At 32.8% G+C, this 21,132-nt stretch overlaps 3 protein-coding genes across 5 annotated transcripts; 1 reads left to right on the top strand and 2 right to left on the bottom strand.

Moving 5' to 3' along the window:
- Positions 1 to 1,170: 1,170 nt before the first annotated feature.
- Positions 1,171 to 4,263, bottom strand: LOC142556319 (pentatricopeptide repeat-containing protein At5g66631). 2 transcript variants are annotated; one of them, XM_075667761.1, is made up of 2 exons: positions 4,045 to 4,263; positions 1,171 to 3,566 (listed from the first exon to the last, which is right to left on the bottom strand). In XM_075667761.1, the coding sequence occupies exon 2, from the start codon at positions 3,512 to 3,514 to the stop codon at positions 1,559 to 1,561; it is 1,956 nt and encodes a 651-aa protein (XP_075523876.1). In that variant the 5' UTR covers positions 3,515 to 3,566; positions 4,045 to 4,263; the 3' UTR covers positions 1,171 to 1,558. The 2 variants fall into 2 exon arrangements, with proteins under 2 accessions (XP_075523876.1, XP_075523875.1); XM_075667760.1 differs by having other exon boundaries at positions 4,090 to 4,263.
- Positions 4,264 to 5,727: 1,464 nt separating this feature from the next.
- On the bottom strand, positions 5,728 to 7,551 carry LOC142556318 (small ribosomal subunit protein uS19-like). Its single transcript, XM_075667759.1, has 4 exons — positions 7,415 to 7,551; positions 7,180 to 7,325; positions 6,594 to 6,651; positions 5,728 to 6,260 (listed from the first exon to the last, which is right to left on the bottom strand). Exons 1-4 carry the CDS (start codon positions 7,415 to 7,417, stop codon positions 6,012 to 6,014), a joined length of 456 nt encoding a protein of 151 aa, XP_075523874.1. The 5' UTR covers positions 7,418 to 7,551; the 3' UTR covers positions 5,728 to 6,011.
- A 5,970-nt stretch (positions 7,552 to 13,521) lies between these two features.
- Positions 13,522 to 20,626, top strand: LOC142556317 (uncharacterized). 2 transcript variants are annotated; one of them, XM_075667757.1, is made up of 7 exons: positions 13,522 to 13,715; positions 15,872 to 15,991; positions 17,132 to 17,201; positions 17,612 to 17,868; positions 18,094 to 18,207; positions 18,816 to 18,867; positions 20,152 to 20,625. In XM_075667757.1, the coding sequence occupies exons 2-7, from the start codon at positions 15,896 to 15,898 to the stop codon at positions 20,565 to 20,567; spliced, it is 1,005 nt and encodes a 334-aa protein (XP_075523872.1). In that variant the 5' UTR covers positions 13,522 to 13,715; positions 15,872 to 15,895; the 3' UTR covers positions 20,568 to 20,625. The 2 variants fall into 2 exon arrangements, with proteins under 2 accessions (XP_075523872.1, XP_075523873.1); XM_075667758.1 differs by lacking the exons at positions 13,522 to 13,715; positions 15,872 to 15,991 and having other exon boundaries at positions 17,436 to 17,868; positions 20,152 to 20,626.
- Positions 20,627 to 21,132: the final 506 nt, after the last annotated feature.

Genomic DNA, 21,132 nt, shown 5'->3' with positions numbered 1-21,132 from the left:
ATATCACGACCAAATAAATGGTATAATGAGGATAAAATGTGGATTGATCACCATGTTAGAACTTAACATTCCTACAATTCTGTTTTCAATAGAAAAGTATAAAGCAAATATTTTAATGGCATTCAAAGTCTTCTTCTAAGTTCTGAAACATATTCGCTTTTTTTTGGGTAAAAGCGGAACTCCATGATAGTTAGCTGAACCCAAAGAAACAGCAGACCTTCACATTTTGTTTGAATCCGTGCTGAAGATAAACCCAACCTAGAACTAGATAAAAACCCTCAACGCAGTTGGAATAATTCGTCTATTACTATGATAAATACTGAGCTAACCGATCTTCACAGAAGTTCTAACCATCAGAGACTCGTTATAAAAACTTAACCGCATAGTCAGTAATTTAATTCAAAAGGATGTCAAAACCTGAGACATGAGCAACGAAAGATTAAACTCAAAGAATCCTCCACTATCAGTTACTACAAAGAGGAAAAAGACTAAGATTAGTCGGAGCCACGGCTTGACATTAGCGTCACATTTCTTTTCCCTCAAAATAGTATTACTGACAGCTGGAAAACCGAAAACACCATGAAACCATACAATAGTTCGGCCACTGCTAACACAAAACAGATGGCAAATAATACGATTTTCATTTATCCGGATTGTTGTTGTCGGTCTTGACAAACATTATATAAGCCTAAAGCCTAATATTAAAGGTATCATAACAATCACGTTGATTCTTTTTAATCAAGATGCCAAAGAAATTTCTAAGTAGGCCGGAGTTACATATCAACGTAATAATCCAAACTAAAGGCTTTTGAATACCGAACAAATTACAAAACAAGAAAGAAATAGAAAATGGTGGACAAAAAATAATAAAGAAATATACATAAAGATGAAGAGCAGAGAAAAAAGAAGGAGAATGAAAAAACATAAAGATGAAGAGGAGAGAAAAAAGAAGGAGAATGAAAAAACACATAAACGAGTCGCGCGAGCACAATCAGAAAATAGATCGAAATACACAATTAAAAAAAACAACATAGGTTAACGGTGATAGGCAATACCCAGAAGATGACAAAAACTAAAAACCAACCAAGGTGAAACTGAAAACAGAATACAGTAAAGATTCGATCTTGCACTATTTTGTAAACAACTACATGAAGGCAGCAGAAATCCATATGCACTAAATGATGAAAACCAAATTTTAGCTCCTTTCTTGTAATTTTTTGAATCAAGTGCAGACGGCACGATATATATGCTGTATAGATTAAATAAGAAAAAATCAGCATACCCATTCAAGAAACAGAAAAATTTCATGCTTAAAACAGTTTATTAGATGATATTATTGCACATACATCAAGTTTGTATGTGAAGGCTGGAGTAGAGAACGATGCTGCCCAACTCAAAGATTGTGGATTAGTTCTCCTGTCATTTTTTAGAACCCAGAAATATGTCTCATGACATATAGCATGCTTGGCTCAAATGTTATGTTCATGTTACAGTCTTGAAAAGTCTTATTTTTTGCCGTGATGCCACCAAGACTTATGTGTCTCAAATTTATCCTCGCTTACTGTAAAACACGAGAATATATTTTGTGTATTCTTGTAAGATCAGCTGCGCTCACAGTATACAAGTGCCCCGGTAAAGCTAGTGGAATATTGTCACCAATATCCTCGCTAACCTCTTCTACTGCAGCTGCCTCTCTGAGCTTTCCTTCCTTCCATAAACTCTTTACAAGCATTTCTTTGGAGGCAGCATCAGTCATAAATCCGGAATTCCTCATGTCCTCAAAGGCCCTCAAAGCAAGAGCAGCTCTTCCACACTTACAATAAGCACATATGAGGATCTTGAACATGTAAGCATCAGGCTCCAATTCACTCTGTCGTACCAGCCCAAAAAGTCGTTGCACTGTCTTCATGTCTCCTTGAAGTGCATAATGATGAATCAAGCCAGAAAAGGTTTGTAAATCTGGGAAAATCCCATGCATAATCATCTCCTCAAGTATATCCATGGCTTCAGTGTTCATCTCACACTTTGCCAATGTCCTCAAAAGAGATGAATAAAGAACCAGTTGACTGTTTTGTGACAAAGGACCACAAATGGTCTCGGCATTGTGGAAAATGTTTAAAGCAGCATCACCCTTTCTGGAAAACCCATAGAAATCAATAACTAATCTAATTGTGCTGAATGACAATATCATATCCTCCTTTTTTATCTTAAACAAGAGTTTATCAACCAACTGGACACAACCATGGCGAGCCAACTTTGTAATCATCCTCGATATCGTGTAAACATCATGAACATATCCAGGCTGATGAGCAACCCAACAGAAGAACAGCCATGCTGTTTCAGGTGAATTAAATTTTCTGATTAACTTGCAGGCTAATCGATTGGTCCACACAAAGTTTGCATCTTGCAACGCAGACACCTCTTCAGGGCCCCATTGCTGCAAGGCACTTGCCAAAGCAGCTGGGTCCAACCATGGTTTCAATTGAAATTCAGCAACATCGTCCTGATTAACACTACCAGAACCCTCATCCTCATCATCGATATCATCCTCATGGCTAATTACTGAATAACCTATACTCTTAATCCTCTCGTCTGGCATCAATTCCAGAAGTAATTCCTCCTTGTCATCAAGAAAGCCAAACTCCTTCATTTTCTGCAAAGACAATAGCATTGCTCGGCCAGGCAATATACCATCAGCTTGCATCTCGTGAAGCAAAATCTTGGCGGTTTCTAACTGGTCAGTGCGAGCAAAAGCATTAACCAATGTAGAATACTGCTTTAAAGTACGCCTGACTCTCATCAGCGGCAGCATCTGAAAAATCTCAAGTGCTGAATCTAAATATTCAAACCTAACTAGGTGCTCTATAATAATTGTATACGTTCTGCAATTAGGAAGTGCCCCTTCCTCTATCATTCTACATAACAGCTTCACAGCATCTGAATCCAAACCCTTGTCAACAAAAAGCTTCATCACAAGATTATATGACTCAGTACAAGGATGCTTATCTAAGGTGGCTCTCCACTCCTCCCAAACACTGATAACCTCGTCGAGATTACCTGCGGCAACATACCATCTCATGCGATCCATGAAACTAACGGGAAACACATTAACGAACTTTCCTGAATTCATAGCGTCAACCAATGCTCGAAGTTTACCTGTTTGGCCAGATTTAGCAAGGATCTTGGCCAATGCATGAAGGGTGTGTTTCGTATGGGTGAAATGTGGAACTTTTCTAAGAGCCTCGATCAAATACAGCGCAGAGTCTGGCGAGGGAGCAGAACGGAGAGCATTGGCTACCACAAAAGAACCCACTCCAGGACAGCTTAAAAGGTTCACAAAAGAGCTTTCAGGTGAATATGAACGGAGACACAGCCTTATTGAATCGATGAGCTTGGCCCTTTCGAGGTACAAATCTACCTTGTTCACATCCCGAGTAGTTCCAGAAAAATGGCATGCTTGCGAGTGAAAATTCTTGGAAAATTTATTAATACTGTACAGTCTCTTAAAATTCATAACAGAGGTAACCAAATCTCGAGCAAATTAACGATTTTTCCTTCTCATCTCCCTGAAAAAACAAAGAGAAGATATTTACTGTGCCAGTGAAAACAAGAAAACGGAGCAAAGGTCATATTAAAGCTTTTCAAAAAACAACAAAACAAGAAAGAAGTAGAAAATGGAGAACATAAAATAATAATAATTATTGTTTATTGTTATAAAGAAATTAAAACAAACGAAGAGAAGAAAAAATAAACTAAATAAAGGAGAATAAAATCCCAGAAAGCACACACAAACACAGTCGCGAGCGCACAATCAGAAAAAATATCGAAAAAAATAAAACACAAAAATGAAGACAAATCAAGTTAATAAGACACGTAAAACCCAGAAGATGACAAAAACAACAAACACAATTCTATGTGAACAGGGAATATAATAAAGATTCAATCTTGCTCTCTCTGAAGCAATCACACGAAGGCAGCAGAAATTCATTTGTATTAACTAATGAAAACAAATTTTCGCTCGATAACACTGGAAATGGATACAACTGAAGAAAAAATTAAGATAGATCCCAAGAGTTGATGCAACAAAACCGGTTGTAGAAAGAACGCAGCTTGCATCCTTGCAAGTCACCTCTTTAAACCCTCAAAAACTTGTTGGGTACTATAGGTTTTCAGACGTGTGCAAACAAAGAGGGTGGCACTGTTTTTTTATTCCGAAAACACCAAAAATTTGAAATTATGAACACCCACAGGTTTTAGGTGGAATACATTTTAGGTGGTGTATTCAAGATTTATTTCTTTTTAATAATTTTTGTAGATTTTAAAAGTTTAGATATATTCAATTAAGACATTTACATATTTTATAGAAATCAAGTGATATTCAACATTGACTTTTAGAAACTCTATAAAAATCTATAGATATTCAAATTTTCAACAACTATAAATTGTCAAAAATTGTATTTGGTTCAACCCAAAGATTTGGATATATTTTTAAAACTTTTAACTCATACACAAACTATTTATTTCTCTCTGTCGCTTCACATCACATTTCTTTTTATCTTCTCTGCTCTCATATATCTTTATCATTCTATCAAATTTTCGAAGTGTATCTCAATATATATTTTTATCTTTTCTTTTCAAAATTTTCATTTTTAACTGATTGTTCATTTAATAATTTTTTATTTTAATATCATAGGAAATTTTGAATTCTAGAATTGATTTTGTGATTTTTAATTTATGATTTATACAAATTAATGTAATATTCAATAACAATAAAAGACTGATCCAAAAAATGTCGCTTAATTCTTAATAATATAATAGCCTTGTAACAACCATGATTTTTAAATTCTTTTTAGCATTTTCAATTAATATATAAGCTATGATATTTTTATACACAATAATATTCTTTTCATATGTATATTATAAATGCAAAAACAAGATTACAGATTAATCAATTGATGTGATTTAAAAAATTTACAAACATGCATACAAATCCACATATTTACACATATAAGGATTAAATGATTTAACTTTTAGCTAAGTATATTTATTTATTAATATAAATATTGAAAATATATTTCAAACTGAATATGTTATATATGTCAATTAATTATTGGTTCAAAGAAATTATTAAAAAATAATATGTTATAATTAACTACAAAATTTATAAAATTCTATAAAAAAAAAAATCACAACAATCTATAAAAATCTTGCAAAAAAGTCTACATGAATCCACATAAATCTGTTTATAAATCTGTGAGAATCTATAAAAGTCAATAAAAATCTATCAAATCTGTAAAAGTCAATAAAAATCTATCAAATCTATAAAAGTCTATCATTTGAAAAAATTTTAATAATTATCAAAACTTTGAATTAAATACACCCCACTTTGTTCCCAATTTGCAATTGCACTTTTGAGACCGAAGCGGAAAAAGGGAAAAAAGACTTTCGAAACATTTTAATTTCTACGAGCATTTTATTCAATTATTTCAAAAAAAATATTTGTCTCATTTAAAATTTACGTGTTAAATTATGCCCTGATGCCACTAAGAAAAGAAGTTTTCAAAATTATATTTGGGTCCGATTGTAAATATAGTATTTCTGCTTCTTGTTTCCGTATCTTATTCCTGCTTATCTAGAACTTTTTTTTGGTTTCTAACAAAGTAATAAATAGATATACCGTATACATTTCGAAATCGAAATAGTTTTGGAAAGAAACAAGAACCATCCTGAAAAGACAGGAATTAAACATGTAAATAACATGAAAATATTATCGAATTTAATTTTTTGGACACAAATTCAAAACTCTCGATCCACATTATCCGAGACCAATTTTCAACTGACAGGAGTTCAGATGTAGAAGTCACAAATTATAAAAAAAAATTCAGAAACAATTCGCAGTCGTTCCCCTTCATATCCCCCTCCATGGATTGAGGTTAGAATAATCAAGTGAGAAGAATGAGGAAGAGTTGGCCCCAACATTATATGCTTCTTGATTTGAGGGCAGAATTCTTTTACTTCAGAGGAATAAACCTTGAAGAGTGCGTAGCACCAATTCCAGGTCTTCCGTGCTTGACCGGCTTGTATGAGATCGAGAACTCAGCAAGATAGTGGCCAATCATTTCGGGTTTGATTTCAACTGGATTAAAGGTTTTGCCATTGTAGACACCAAGGACACTTCCAATCATCTCAGGAACAATGATCATGTTTCGCAGGTGAGTTCGAACTAGAGCTGGTTTCTCACCTGGTGGGGCCTCACGTTTCTAAAACAGACATGGTATGGTCACATCAGTTTAACATAACCACAAGTATGCACAGATTGAAGAGTAGGAAAACTATTTATTCCAATTCCAATTTAATCAAAAAAGAAATAAAAATTGCAAACTAGCTATTCCAATTCCAGAAACTGCTAGAGGCACAAAAATTCAGTGATGTGAATGGCCTGGAAAACTTGTGTACAAACGTGCCAGATTCACTCGCAAGATAAACAACTTGAGTGATACAAAAACCTCGATGAATTGCACAAATCAGTGAACTAAAATAACGAGTTCCTAATTCAAAAAAAAAATGTTTCATTACAAATGTGGAATACTTACAGCCTTCCGCAGCTTCTTGATCAAAGCCATTGGCTTCCTCTTCAGACCCCTCTGGAACCTGCCCATTTCATCATTCAGATAAGGATGGGATCAAATCTTAAATGCCAAATAAAATGTGCTGAAACAGACATAACCAATGTAGCATTTCAAGAGGTTGAAAAAGGAAACAAATTTTTAGGGGAACATACTGTTCAGATTGAAATCATCCACAACAAATCAAATGCAGTAACAGATTATAACACCTTCAATGTAGTTAGTCTAACAATGTTAATGGTTACAACAATAAAAGATGTCATAAAAGGGACCAGCTCACACGAACAATGCTAGATTTCATTTAAGAAAAAAAAACTGACACGATAAAAAAGAAATGAGCAGCATAAAGCAGCAACAACCTAAATTATAGCGTGGCACTAATGCACAAAGTCAAATAAAGAACGAACATCCACTAACAACATCCAAAATCATATAGATTCGCCAGCTGTGCCTGTTATACCGTACGATTCAAGTTCATAAATTAAAAAATCAATGCAAAACATCATATAATGCATAAACGAGATAAGAAAGATAAAGGAAAGAAACAAAATACCTTCTTCTGGCACGAGCATTGAATAGCTTGACGAGCTCGTCAGTCGACATATCAAGGAGGGTATCGAGATCTACACCTCTGAAGGTAAACTTCTTGAACGTCCTCTTCTTGGGCTGCCCGGCCACCACCTCTGTCTCGACGTCAGCCTGCACAACACACAGCATATACACATAATCGACCCATTTACACACATTGAGAGTTTCCGTGAGTGTCGAAGATGGACCAAACTAGTTACCATGGTTGAATTGAGAGGAAGCTCTGCGGTACGCCGCTAGGGTTTAGGGAGCAGGATTGAGGGTGAGAATGGATTAATAGAAGGCGTTGTCGCCCAAAATGAAAGGGCCCAATGATTTGCCCACGTCTTATTAAATTCCCATAATATTGGCATAATGGTCATTTTTTATTTCCAAAGATAATATTTGAAATTTCTTCGCAAGTAAAAAAAATCAAAATATTGTTATTTTATCAAAAGAACCGCTCAAAGCGGTTATAATTTATTAATTTACAATAATCTCCAACGTTTCTTTATGTCAATTTTTATAATAATTAAGAATTGTCCAATTTCTAACATGGATTAATCCAAGGCCAAAGCTTTGATTTCTATGTTCCGAGTCCGAAGCACCCAACATATGTTTCTTGGTTATCCTATATATTAATCAAACTATTTAGCATGATGTCAGCAATCAAATATATATATATATATATATATATATATAATTTCATGTCTGAATAAACATAACTAATTACTGAAAATTGGTAACGCGTAGCAAATTGTTCAAGTGAACAAGTCAAACGAGAATCTAAAAATATAGAAGATTTGATTCAAACTTCGGGTATAAATACCCACCAAATTAACCAACAACTTACATAATATTCTTGCTCCAAGAAACATAGAAAAACTATATATTAAACTTGACGTGGCGATCAAAATCCACGGGAAAAAATGGTTTCATTCAAAACAAAAATATTTGTAATCCTTCACATGATACTCTTCTTTTTCGCGGCATGTTTTCACCAAGTAGACGCTGGGAGACCTATGGACATGGAGGAAAGGCTCAGGAAACAAGTTACCTTACTCGCGGCTCTTCCACGAGGTCCAGTGCCACCATCTGCTGGTTCTCCGTGCACCTACATCCCTGGTCAGGGAAGCGGCGGCAGTTGCCCTTTGAATGAAAAACACTTTGCTGGTGGCCGTGCCTCCCGTGCGTGGCCAGCTTGGGCTTCCTTAAATCTTGGGTCGAGATCTTCTTGAATTTAACAAGTGCTGAAGCTTGACAAAAAGATTCAGTTTATTTAGGGTTTTGTGGTCGATATACGGTCGTTTTCTTAAGGGTGACGAGCTTCATTTTTGTTTTTATTCTTTTAATAATTTTCATTTATTTAGTTCATATGTATTTAGTTTGTACCATGCATCCAACAACTTTTGGTGGTTAATAAAGATAAGATATTTTGTTGAACTCTTGAAGAGCGATCAAAAAGTTCAAATGTTGAAGCAATAAAATTCCACATGTAATTAAACAGTCTATTCATATTTTAGTACGTAAATTGTGGAGATATTTAATTATCCATGGCCAATTCTATTAATTGATTTCTTCCAAGTAAAATAAGCAAATAATCTAAGAAATATACGCAACGAAACTTGGTTTCCAATTATATAAATTGATGATGATGTTGTTGTGATGTGCTCCGGTGCCATCATCAGTCCACATGTACGTGCTAAGTACGGAGGGCGGTTCAAAGGTAAGTTGAAAGTTTGTAACAAAAATTAATAATTGAAGTAGCTCAAATTCCTCCGTGAAACAAGGCAGCATAATTTCCTCCATGAAGAGCTCATCTCCCTCGGTTTTATTTTTCACAAGCTCAAGAGATCAAATACATATGGAGAAGATATATATTGATTGTTAAGTGTTTTTTTTTTTTTTTTTTTGTGAGTTGGAGAAATTGTTTTTTCGGTAATACTCGGAGGTCGGAATTGTGAAAGTTTGACTGTTTTATTATAAACATTTATAAAAATTCTTCATATTAAAAATATTTGCATTAGCTTCGTGGACGTAACTCTATGTTGAGTTAACCACGTAATCTTTGTGTTCATGTTGATTTTTTTATTCCCGAGTTTTTTTGGTACTATATTATCGTCATAATCATCATTCTTTCGGTGTAGTCTACTACAACTGATATCAGAGTCTTATTGTAAAATTTCTTTGAATTCCGAGCATATTATGTGGTTGCAACTTTGTTTGATATTCTGCATCAGAAAAGATTTTTTTAGATTTTTTGCTAAAAGCTAGAGAAGCAATGGTAGGAGATGGTGGATCGGGACCAGGAATCAACAAGTTCGACGGAACAGATTTTTCGTTCTTACGATTACAGGTTAAAATATTACCTGTATAGCAAGAAGTTGCATCAAACTTTATCAAGAAAGAAGCCGAAAAATATAGAGGATGATAATTGTGAGCTCCTTGACCGACATGTGTTATATGTAATACCATTGACACTAACGAAGAACATGCCACATAACGTGGTAGAGGCACAAACCACAGAAGAAATGATGTCCATTTTATCAGACATTTACGAGAAGCCATCAGCAAACAATAAAGAACATTTCATGAAAAAGTTATTGAACTTTAAAATGAGAGAAGGTGCTTCAGTGGCTAAACGTACAATGAGTTCAATACAATTGTTTCTCAACTAACATCGGTTGAAATTAATTATTATGATGAGATTCATGCACTTATTTTTTTTGGCGTCTTTACCAAATGTTTGAGAGTCAATGCGGCAGCGGTTAGCAACTTTGTTGGAAAAAGAAAGTTATAATTCAATTATGTCAGAGATCAAATTCTTGCTGAATAAGTTCGTAGGATGGATTCAGGTGAATGAACATCATCAAGATCTGCTCTAAATCTCGAGAAGAGATGAAGGGACAAGTGTGGCAAAAAGAGTCCTAACTGATGTTGCGGTAGGTCCATCAAATTTTTTAAAAATAAATAAATATTTTTAAAAAAGCATTTATTAGATGAAAAATTTGATTAAAATTTTTACTTATTTTTTGAATATTTTTAAAAATGTTTATAATAAAGTTGCAATTAAATAATATTAATAATAATATTGATGCATAGACGGTCAATATATCCAAAATTCATGATGACGTTTTCATTAAAAATTTGAAAAACATAATATTATATAATTTTTATAGTTTATTTAATATTTTAGAGAATATAGAGAACTAAATATATAAAAATAACACAAAACTTTAATCGAAGTTAAATGAAATTATATGATCAATGCAAACATTTAAGATATTGTTATTTACACTCCATTTTTTTTAAAAAAAATTACACTTCATATTTCTTTATTATAAAATGTCTAATATGTTCGCAAATAATTTTTTAAAATATTGATATAAACATACAATTCTTTTATACATTTTTATTTTACTAAATGTAAGAAAATATAAAATTAATTCACAAAAATTGTTATGAGACTGTTTCATGAGTTAATTTATATGACAGATTTTCTACCTGACTTGACTAATGAAAAAAATTTGTTTTATGTCAAAATTAATATTTTTCACTCAAGATATGGATCGATTCAACTCGCCTTATGAGAATAGATCTGTGAGATCGTCTAACATGAGATTTGCTCAAATTAATTTAGGTAAATTAGTTTTATTCTTACCTTGAGTAATTTTCATAAATACGTTGACAAATATTTTAATTAGACTATTGATTTCTAATATTTTTTTAAGTATCATAACATATTATTATAAAATAAAAATGGTGTTATTTTTTTGCTCAAAAATATAGTGTAGCAAATTTTAAGGTAGTTTATTTCTTTTCAGGTAGTTATTTTTAATTATAATATGTATTTATTTAATTATTTAATGAATTAAAAAAATAATTGTAAATATTTGTATAGTTCGTAATTATTGTGTGTTATTATAGATTTAAATTTCTCGAATAAATTTTTCTTTAATGAATAATAAATATTTGTATTCTTATCTTTTAATGTAACTTTAATTACACACATAAAAATATTAATATATTTTTGTTTAATACTATTTCAAATTCAATACATTTAAATAAGAGAAATAATGATGGATATTATTATTATTTTTTAAATAATTAATTGATGATATTGGAACATTATTAAATATAACATTAATTTACATTTATTTTATTTTTTAAAAATGAAGTTTTTGGCGAGAACATATACAACAACAACTCTATTTATTTATATCTCGATGTTTTCTTCCTTTCATTCAGATCAAAGTAATATGATAAAAGCAAAATATTTTGCTCACACAACATTTCGTGTCAAGCAAATTAAGTTGAATTAGTTGGCGGTCAAGAATGGGTTCCTCGTTCTTATTTTGCGTCTAGTCATTGATTTCGACCAAGGGTTGTCAAAGTCAAACGTTAGTGTTAGTTTTACATTCAAAAACTTACGTGAGACGTCTCGCGGATCGTATTTTGTGAGACGATCTCTTATTTGGGTCATCCATGAAAAACTATTATTTTTTATTGACTCGAAATTATATTATTCAAGTAAGCCTTACTTTCAAAAAGGAGATATAATTAAACGTTAGGTAGACTCTACTTTCTCAATTGTGCGTGTCAAAATTACAAGGTTTCCACAAATTTGAAGTTGAGTTGCTTGCTTGTCGACCATAATCAGAAATGGAGGGCTCGATCTTAGAGTCAATTGAAGAACTTTGAATAGAAATAAGTAGGTTTAGATTTGGAGTTTGGTTACCACTTTGTGAATGTGCGTGTATATGTATGTCGTAGACCGGTGGAATTGGCTGCGAAGGGAACAAATTGAATATTATTTGGGATTTTTTTTTTCCTGGTTTTTGGTCAAACTTTTATAAGTTTTCCTATAGAATTTATAAATCAAAATTTTCTAACATAATTCTTTCATTCATGAAAAATATATGCTAACAAATTTTGTCTTCCAACTTCCGTAAATAAATCTTGTGTTAATTTAGCTATTTTACAAAATCAGTTTTTATCGGTTTACAAGCTTTGTCCATCATCGGTCTAGCTAAATATATGCTGCATCTGCTCGATTTGTTTCCACATTTTATATAAAATTACTCGACTGACGATTTATGTCAATAACCATTTCATCCATTGCTAACCTCAACTATGAGACACACTTTAATTGTTGTACTTGTTCTAAAAGTTATGAGAATAAACATTCATCGATACAAAAAACTAAATTCTTAGTCTCACATATTGGGTTTTCGCTTTCGCAAGTACGACTTCACAACAGAATCATGTTATGAAATGAGAAAAATGAGTGTTCACTTGGTTCTTTGGTTGCACATCTTTCCACGTCAATGCTCATTAGAATTTCCTTTTCACAGTTTTTTTTTTTTTTTTTGAAAAAATATTTGTTGACTTAAACTTCTTTCAACGCTATTATTTTAAAAAATCCTCACAATCACAAATAAAATTTGAAATTCTCGAATCTTTGTGACTTTCATAAACTGAAACAGAACAATTTTAAATGAAAACTCTTAGATCAAATGTCAATTTCCAAAAATCTATTTCTCTTTGTTTTTAAATAGTGCAGGACTGAAAGTGCCCGAGCGTAGTTTATAATGCACAGATAAGAGATGTGAATATATGAAAAGAGAAGCTAAGACGCCACTTTGTTAATTTAATTGGTCATGTACTTCACACTTCTAACTCATCAACATATTCACAACTCCTTAACACAATTGACCTACTTAACACGTACTCAGCTACTCGACTCATCCCTAGCTCCTTATCATATCCTCAACTCCCCAACTCGTCAGCTCATCATCAATTACTTAGAATATTCTTAGCTCTTTAGCTCATCCAACACTCCTTAGCATACCTCCTAGATCCGTTCCTCACTCCTCACACTTCATAGCTCGTCTCCTTACCTGTCACACTTCCTTGCTCACTTCTACACTTATCGCACCTCATAGCTCATCTTCACTCCTGTCACCTTAGACTTTCTTTGACGTACAGTGCGATCAATCAAGCGTTCAGATGAGGATTTAAGCTATGTTGGCACCTACACGACGAATATAAGGAAATTTCTGGACCTTCATTGTCCCTTGGTTCTGAGCTATGTTTTGTCATCGACGAATATGGTCGCTCATTCTTTGGTTTTTTTTTTTGGTGATCTCTTCCCCTTTCATTTTGTTTGAGAGTTTGAGAACTTTTATTGTTGGTTGATAAATCTTGTAGTCATGAACTTTGATTATTTATTTTAATGGTACAAGTTTTCCTGTCAAAAAACAATATCATTTCCTTTTTTTTTTTTTACTTTTTCTTAAAATATACTTTGACGCTTCAAATCTCGTCGCTCCAAAATTACCCTTAATTTTCGGTCCCCTCGCCTTCCCTGCCATGTTCAATGTTTTAACTGCAAATCTTATTTATTTTTTCATCGAATCCAGATATCAGAGCGGAGGCAATAAATCTGTTTCTTGTGTATTTTGTCTGGAAATTTCTGGTGTGATCAGAGCGACTGTTGTGAATCCTTCTTTGGCTGTTTAGGTTGGTTTTTTGAAATTTCAGACGTTATTTATTCAACTATGCATCGACACAACATTAGTTTTTTTTTCTTTCATATTTCGCAGTAAAATACTTTAAAAAAAACCGTGGAGTTTTTTGTATTTATTTTGTCGAAGAACAGATATGTTTAAATAGTTTCATCTTCGTTTTTCATAACATGTTTGGATCCAAAATTTGTTGGAAAAAAGCGTTGAAAAAACAGTTGGCAGAAATGATTTTCTTCCTTTTTGTTTGCAATCTTACTTGGATTCAAGTTAAAAACAAAGAAAATTCTAATATAATACTTCTTTATTCGATTCAGAAAAAGTTCAAAGATGTATCCTTATCACGATTTGCCACATATCGGAAAGCCAATTTTTAAAATTTAAAATGGTAGATTGCAAAAACTTTGATAGAGGTCTCTTTCTTCTGACGGGGACATTTTTTCAAATCAGGTCTCTTCTGACATGGTTTCACGAATATTTATCTGGGTCAACTCTATCGATATTCACAAATCACAATAAAAAGTAGTACTCTTATTATAAAAAATAATATTTTTTCATGGATGACCCAAATAAGATATTCATATCACAAAATACGAACCGTGAGACTGTCTCACACAAATTTTTTCCATTCTTTTCAACTTCATAGTAGTCTTGTAGTTAGCAATTTCATCAAAGTGAGGCATGATAGTCATTTAAATTTTGTACTTGGTTATTAATTGCCATAAAATTCTCTAATTTATTTTGACATGTTCTTGCCACAAAATTGAAATTTAAGTTTCTATTATTTTCCTATACTTCCATGCTGCATCCTTCGAAGGACATGGGTTTCAAAACTAGACGTTTATTAGCAGCAAGAGAAAGTAACTAATGGAGTAGGATTTGAAGTGATTTGTATAAGATATTTTTTTATGCATTGGAGGCTTGATTTAGTGCAAAAGAACTAAAGGCGAGAACTAGGGAAACACGAGAGAGGAAAAATTGATTGTGTTAGTTGCCTCATATCGATATAAAATTTCTGAGATTTGTATATACAGACTATCACATTAATCTTCCATATTGAACTAACTTTCGAGTCCAGTTCTCAATTTTTCAACACATTGTTCCAAAGAAAGATGTGGAGGTCAAGAGGTTGATAAAAATTCGTAGATAACATAATACCCCAAGGCCCAACCTCTGACTTTTAATGTCAAGCAGCAGGAATAGTTCCTCAGAGATATGGTTGTCATTCATCCCATGCCTTGCCTTGTCGTTGGACATAAACATTAATTAAATGGTAATTTTTGTGACATAATTCAGAAATAGAATGCATGGAAGTTTAGATTGGATTTTCTGTTTTAAGGACATCTCCAACGCTGGTGCAATGTTAATTGTTCCAATAAATAGCGCAGCCCCTTCCTCCTGCACCAAATTGGCGCAAGGGTTCTGTTTTCTATTATTTTTTTATTTTTTTTTTTGATTTTTTATTTATATTTATTATAAATATTTATATTTAAAGTTATAAATATTATTTAAATAATAGTATATTATTGATTTTATTATTTGAATAATTAGATATTTAATCATAAAAATTATAAAATAATAATTGTTCATTTTTAAAATATTTATTATTTACTTTAATTATAATATTTAAAAACTAATTTTTTTATGATTTTTAATTAATAAATTTAATATAAATACAAAATTAAAAATATATTAAATAAAATATAATAATTAATATATGTAAAATAAAAAGAATATTTTGAGAATATTTTTTTTGACGTAAATCGGTTGAAGATGAATGTTGTATGTGGTACAGAAATCACACTATTTTAGTGTAAAATTTGCACCAAAATAGATTTTATGGTTGGAGATGGGCTAATAGTACGTTGAATTTTATAGTAGAAATAAAGTGAAAGGCGAACGCGACATAACACAATTTTATGTGATAATATCAAAGATATGTGATAATTTAAATAATATCGAATCTGATCGATTATTTGTATTCATTCATCTCTCTGAATTTAGAATAGAATAATTATCTTCTAATAAAGATAAAGAATCTTTGGATTAATGTAGTAGAAATAAGTAAATCAATGTCAGATCATATCAAAGATATGCTACAATCTTAATAATATTAAATTTGATTCGTGGTGGTATTTATGGATGGATGCACGGAAAACTTCTTTGCTAAAATTTTCCATGGACGAAAAAATCAATCTACCTTTTAAAATTGGAGACCTGGCTGGAGCAAGGACTTTCGAGGATGGTTTTCGCGGTGCATGGTTTCGATGCAAGGTATGGTATTGAATGTGAAGCCCAGATTGTTCTGTTCTGATCCGTATTGAGTCTCCTGTCGTGTCTTCTGTCCTTAAGTAGTTTTGGTTAGTACTTTCAAGTTTAGACTCTGATAATTAGCTTTTCCGGGGACACGTATTTTGATAGTCACGTTGGATGCTTCAAAAGAAACGGAATCCATCCATTTTGATGATCGCATATATAGCACCTCTTAGTTTCAAATACCATCTAAAAACTAACCTATTTTTGGTCTTATGATTATGCTTCTGGTTCATTCTTTCAAGCATAAAAGACTATCCACTCCTTTGGACGACATTGGAAATAATGCGACTTTCTCTTTGCGTATCGTTTCTTTGTTGCTAACATCTGGTTCTTTTTTTATTGTCATTTTCTCTCTTTGTTAGCTTGCTTTATCGTCTACGGGAACTCTGTGTTCTTTCCTTTAAAAGAGAGTAAACAAGAGGTTTTTGTTACCAGAAACTGTAATTTTTTTAATTGATTGTATCTGCTTATGCTTTATCCTCCCCTTAATGTAACAGGAACTACGACTGAGATGAGTTACACATTCGTGATTTGACCTCATACATTATGAGCCACAGATTAATAGCTCCTTTATAAGGCTTTTTTATTCTTAAGATATCTGAGATGTTATTTTTTCTGCAATTCAAATGTAGGTAGGACTTTTCTGCTCAATCTTATGCATCATTTCACTCTAGGATGTTTGTTTTCCTTAGGATTTTATTACTATTATAATGGTTAATGGATTCCGTCATAAGTAGAAACTTGTCCAACTCCAGCATTAGAAATCCTAAAATTAAGTTTATTTAAGATTTTGAGTGGTTGTGTCTGTAAAATTTTGAATAGTCCTCATATTTGTTGATGGATGATGCTTGTTATTTATATTATGCTCTCATCCTTCGATTTAAAAAGTCTGAGCTAAATTCTTGTAGCATGAATTAAGAAAATGTTGCAACTGTTTTGGGTGTTGCTTGCACTTTTCCTCTTCTGGTTGTGTTTGGTCTGAAATTCTTTTCCATTCAATTGTCTTCTATTGAACAATGTTGACCAGATGTAAGTTATAATTTGCAAAGCCACATCACTCTTTTCTGCTATTCACATAGTTTCAATTTTCTTTATCAGATTATAGAGATCTCCACGAGAGAAGGGAATATTGGGCATGTCTCAGAATATTATGACTTCCCTGATGAAAGTTAGTATTTGCTGTGTACACTTTTATTGACATATATTTTCTCCTTGGAGCAGATTTTATGTAATGAAATGCGTCATAAGTGTATTCGCCTAACTTTTTGTATCCGCTGGAGGAGTAATTTTGATGGTGATAAATGTACTATTATTGTAGTGTTTCATGATTATGTGGGGAGGAATTTATTGATTTCTATTTTTATCATTGGAGCTGTCATTTTGGAAATTTCACTACCTTCAGATCTATAATACCCATCGAGTCCTGAAGTGTGACCAGCCAGGCTTATGTGTCTGCGCAGAGATGAATTGAGAAATGTTGGATGAAAAATATTTAATATGAGTATGTTCAATAAATCATTGTGTGTGCTCCGCTCAGGTGATAAGCAGACATGACTACTTTTCAATTTCCAATCGCAGAACTGGAATGGACTGAACTATATCAGATGACTCCTTATCAAGCGGAGAGAACAAGAGAAAGAAAAACCGAATTGATGTTACGGCCACCCTACCCACCCATCTACCGTAAAAGCCAAATGCCTCTTGTCAGTGAGATTTCAGAGGTGACAGTGATTGTTGATGATGCATGGAAGGTCGGGGATTTAGTGGACTGGTGGACTACTAATTGTTATTGGTCCGGGAGAATTATGATGTTATTTGGCAATTGCAAGGCCATGGTAATAATTGCTGATGTTTTTTTCATGGGCTTGGCTTATGATGAATTTTTTATTTCCATTACCAACTGATCCAAGAATTTCTTGGGGGTGAAGTATAAAAGCATTTATTTGAGGTTAAGGGCTAAAATATTTTCTCATTAAGTTTTAATAGATTTTATGGTTTTCTTTTATTGTTAGTGCACTAATCACTAACTAATGTTTCTATTCTGGTTACTGTAACTTTAGCTTAAGCTGAAACAACCACCACTTGGTGAAGGTGAAACCTATAAAGTTCTTTTAAAGGATGTACGCCCATCTCTAGATTGGTCTCCTGATCGTGGTTGGACTGTGCCACCTCAGGTTTGTTACTTTTGGACTGCCTGATTTTTATTGAAGCGTAAGTTGAGTCTGACATTAGAATTTAAGTTGTGCATTGCTTGATCAATTCAGATTCGCAGCGGCTTAATTTTAGTGAACTTTTATCGTTTCCTATATCTGTGTCAATGGATCTTATATTGTTTTTTTCCTTATGTGGTTTCCACGTATAATTCTTATTGAAACTCGAGTAATGTGAATAGAAGCATTTACAGCTCTTTATTTTCTTGTTTATGGATTCATTTCAGCTTTTTTTGCTTCTGTATGTTTCATTTTTGGCTTTTAATCTTTTGAAAAAGCTCTATTCCCAGTTTCAATTTTTAAATTGCTCTCTTATCCTTTATCTTGTATTGTAAATGATAGTTCTGTCACGCTGTTCAATTTTGGGAGAATGACATGAAATAATGCTGTGAGAAAGTATCATTTCTTGGTTTTTTTTAAAATATTCCATTTTTGCTCTTTGATTGATCCAATCGCTGCTTCTGATAACTCAAGTCTTTGGGAGGTGTGCAACCGTGTTATATTATGTCGTCATGCTCAGTTTACCCCTCTGTAGCTTCTTGAAGTATGTATTTGTTTTCTGAGCATTGCAGGGTGGGAAAAACGGTCGTGTTTGTGCTCGGATTATCGAACCTCTAAATCAAGGTAAGATCACCCATCCAGAATCATTTTTGCCAGTAAAACGTAACCATATCAGAAAGATTTAGTTTGTTAGGTGTATTTGGTTTTAAAAATATTAACCAAAACTAATTTGACACGGGTGTCTTTGACTTTGAACACAACACTTGAACCAAGAAAGTTGAGGTCCTTTCATTGTTCTGCTGATTTCCTAGATACAGAATTTGGAGGTCAAATTTAACAAGAATCTGATTATGCTGGGGTCTTAAACAGTGTGAGTCCCAGCCTGTTGGACGGGGGCTACGCAAGAGGACATCACTCTGGTTATGACCGCTGTCACTGTTGAGTCTCAACTAACTGAACATAAAATTTCAGTAGATGGTTTTGTCCACATTTATCTGTCGACTTATCCTTCTCTGTCACCCACCTGATGTTGCTAGAAACCACGTTTCTCTTCTTTGAAAAACATAATCATTCTAAATGTTGATGCACAAATCTGATATCTGGAAGTCATCTCTTCATTTTAGTCTTGAGAATGCGTAAAGAATGCTAGGAGTCACCTATGTTGAGAAGGTTGTTCTGTCTCTCATCTGTACGAGGCACATTAGTATGTTTAAAACAGAACTTCAATATTTAGTTTGATTATATGAACAGAGAAGCATCTATCGTTAACCTTTTCAACTCTCTACCTCTTTGGTGTATTCCAAGAGTAGTGAGTTTCGTAGCCCTTATTTCTGGTGGTGTTTCTGTATCCGGTAGGCCTTTACTTGGGTGGTGAGCTAATTTACTTTTGTTATTTTTCATCATTGCATTCCGTCCTGTATCATAATTTTAACATCAATCAGAAATGACCAAAATAATTGAATCAATTTTATTATGTTTAGCTCTTAATTTCTCTAAACAAAGTTTTTCTCACACCTGACCGTGCCAACAACGTGAAAGTATTTCATTCATGCTGCTGTATGAAATTCTGCCTCGCATCATTGCCCTTTTTTGTCATGGAAATTATCGGATCTTCTTGTTTCTTTTGTTGCATTTTTTTGTTCGAGACATTTCCTATTGGTAATAGTGGAGATTCTTCCGAGCTTGAGATTTAAAAAAAACACACTCTCATATTTTCACACGAGCCATTTAATAGTTGACTAAAGATTTAATAGTTGACTAAAGATAAAAAACAAAATATCCCACTTACACATTGGACTCATATTTTCACACGAGCCATTTGATCTCACGTTACTAGATTTGTGGAATCGTATTATGATATCTGCTTTCGTAGTTTAATCTGGATTTTAATGTTTCCATTTTCTAAAGCCCGCGCAGCAGGTCAAGAAACCGTGCCTGGCAATAAAAAAGATGAATCAGAGGACAGAAGAACATCGGATATGCAGACACGAGGTTCTGAAGTAAGAAGAACGCTAGAACAACCCCAAGTTCCCCATGAGAACCATGGAGATGGTGGAGGTGTCATCCAAACACAAGGTTCTGAAGACAGAAGAACATCAGAAAAACCCCCAGTTCCCCAAAAGAACCATGAAGCTGGTGGCGCGGTTGCCCTCAACTCCGTGGTGACCGATACATTAGAGGCTGCAATAATGGACTTGGAAGAACTTGTAAATAAGGTTAAATGGATACAGAAAATTTTAGAACAGGGGGTTTCTCTTTCTGATGGTGTGAGGCCTGAATGGGAGTTTGTGGATCAGTCTCCCGCTTCTTCAGCTCCTAAGTAAATTTCTCTTTTATATGCTGGTGAAAATTTCAAGAATTCTCAAATTGTTATCGGTGTATTTTATCTGATTGTTAATTAATAATTCACAACTTTAGATGCTTGAAGTATAAATTTGGGCACTTCTAATTTTTTATTGATGTTATTTTTATTTAATTTAAATAATATATTAATTCATATTAATAATAGTAATAAATACTAACGATCGTATAGTTTTACATAGAATAAAAATATAATTAAATTTTTTTTAGCCAATAACAACTTGTGTAAAAAAAAAAAGTTTGGAAAACATTTTAAAAACCATATAATATTTTATTTATGATAGCACTAGTCACTATTTATCATTATTTTAGGAAAATAATATAATATTTTAATAAACTAAAGTTGGTAGTAATTTAAAGTCACTATTGCCTAATTTATCATATTATACGTAAAAATTGGTAACAATCATCGTTTTGAAATATAATTTATTTATTTATGAAATAATAAGAAATATAGACTGAACTTCTCTATATTTCATCCTGCTGCTTAATTAAACAGTTGAGAAGCTGCTCTCTATACGTTATTTT

Source organism: Primulina tabacum, chromosome 9 (assembly GCF_025594145.1).
Source record: "Primulina tabacum isolate GXHZ01 chromosome 9, ASM2559414v2, whole genome shotgun sequence".
Classification (NCBI taxonomy): domain Eukaryota; kingdom Viridiplantae; phylum Streptophyta; class Magnoliopsida; order Lamiales; family Gesneriaceae; genus Primulina; species Primulina tabacum.
Note: the sequence above shows the minus strand (reverse complement) of the source record. Positions and strands in the feature narration are given on the sequence as shown.

Excerpts from the sequence above, each read along its gene's own strand:
- LOC142556317 (XM_075667757.1), top strand. The coding sequence starts at position 15,896 with ATGGACGAAAAAATCAATCTACCTTTTAAAATTGGAGACCTGGCTGGA. Across the intron at positions 15,992-17,131 it reads GTGCATGGTTTCGATGCAAG|ATTATAGAGATCTCCACGAG; the intron begins GTATGGTATTGA and ends TTTCTTTATCAG. Across the intron at positions 18,208-18,815 it reads GTTGGACTGTGCCACCTCAG|GGTGGGAAAAACGGTCGTGT; the intron begins GTTTGTTACTTT and ends TGAGCATTGCAG.
- LOC142556319 (XM_075667761.1), bottom strand. The coding sequence starts at position 3,514 with ATGAATTTTAAGAGACTGTACAGTATTAATAAATTTTCCAAGAATTTT.
- LOC142556318 (XM_075667759.1), bottom strand. Across the intron at positions 6,652-7,179 it reads AATGCTCGTGCCAGAAGAAG|GTTCCAGAGGGGTCTGAAGA; the intron begins GTATTTTGTTTC and ends TGAAATGGGCAG. Across the intron at positions 6,261-6,593 it reads TCAAGAAGCTGCGGAAGGCT|AAACGTGAGGCCCCACCAGG; the intron begins GTAAGTATTCCA and ends TGTCTGTTTTAG.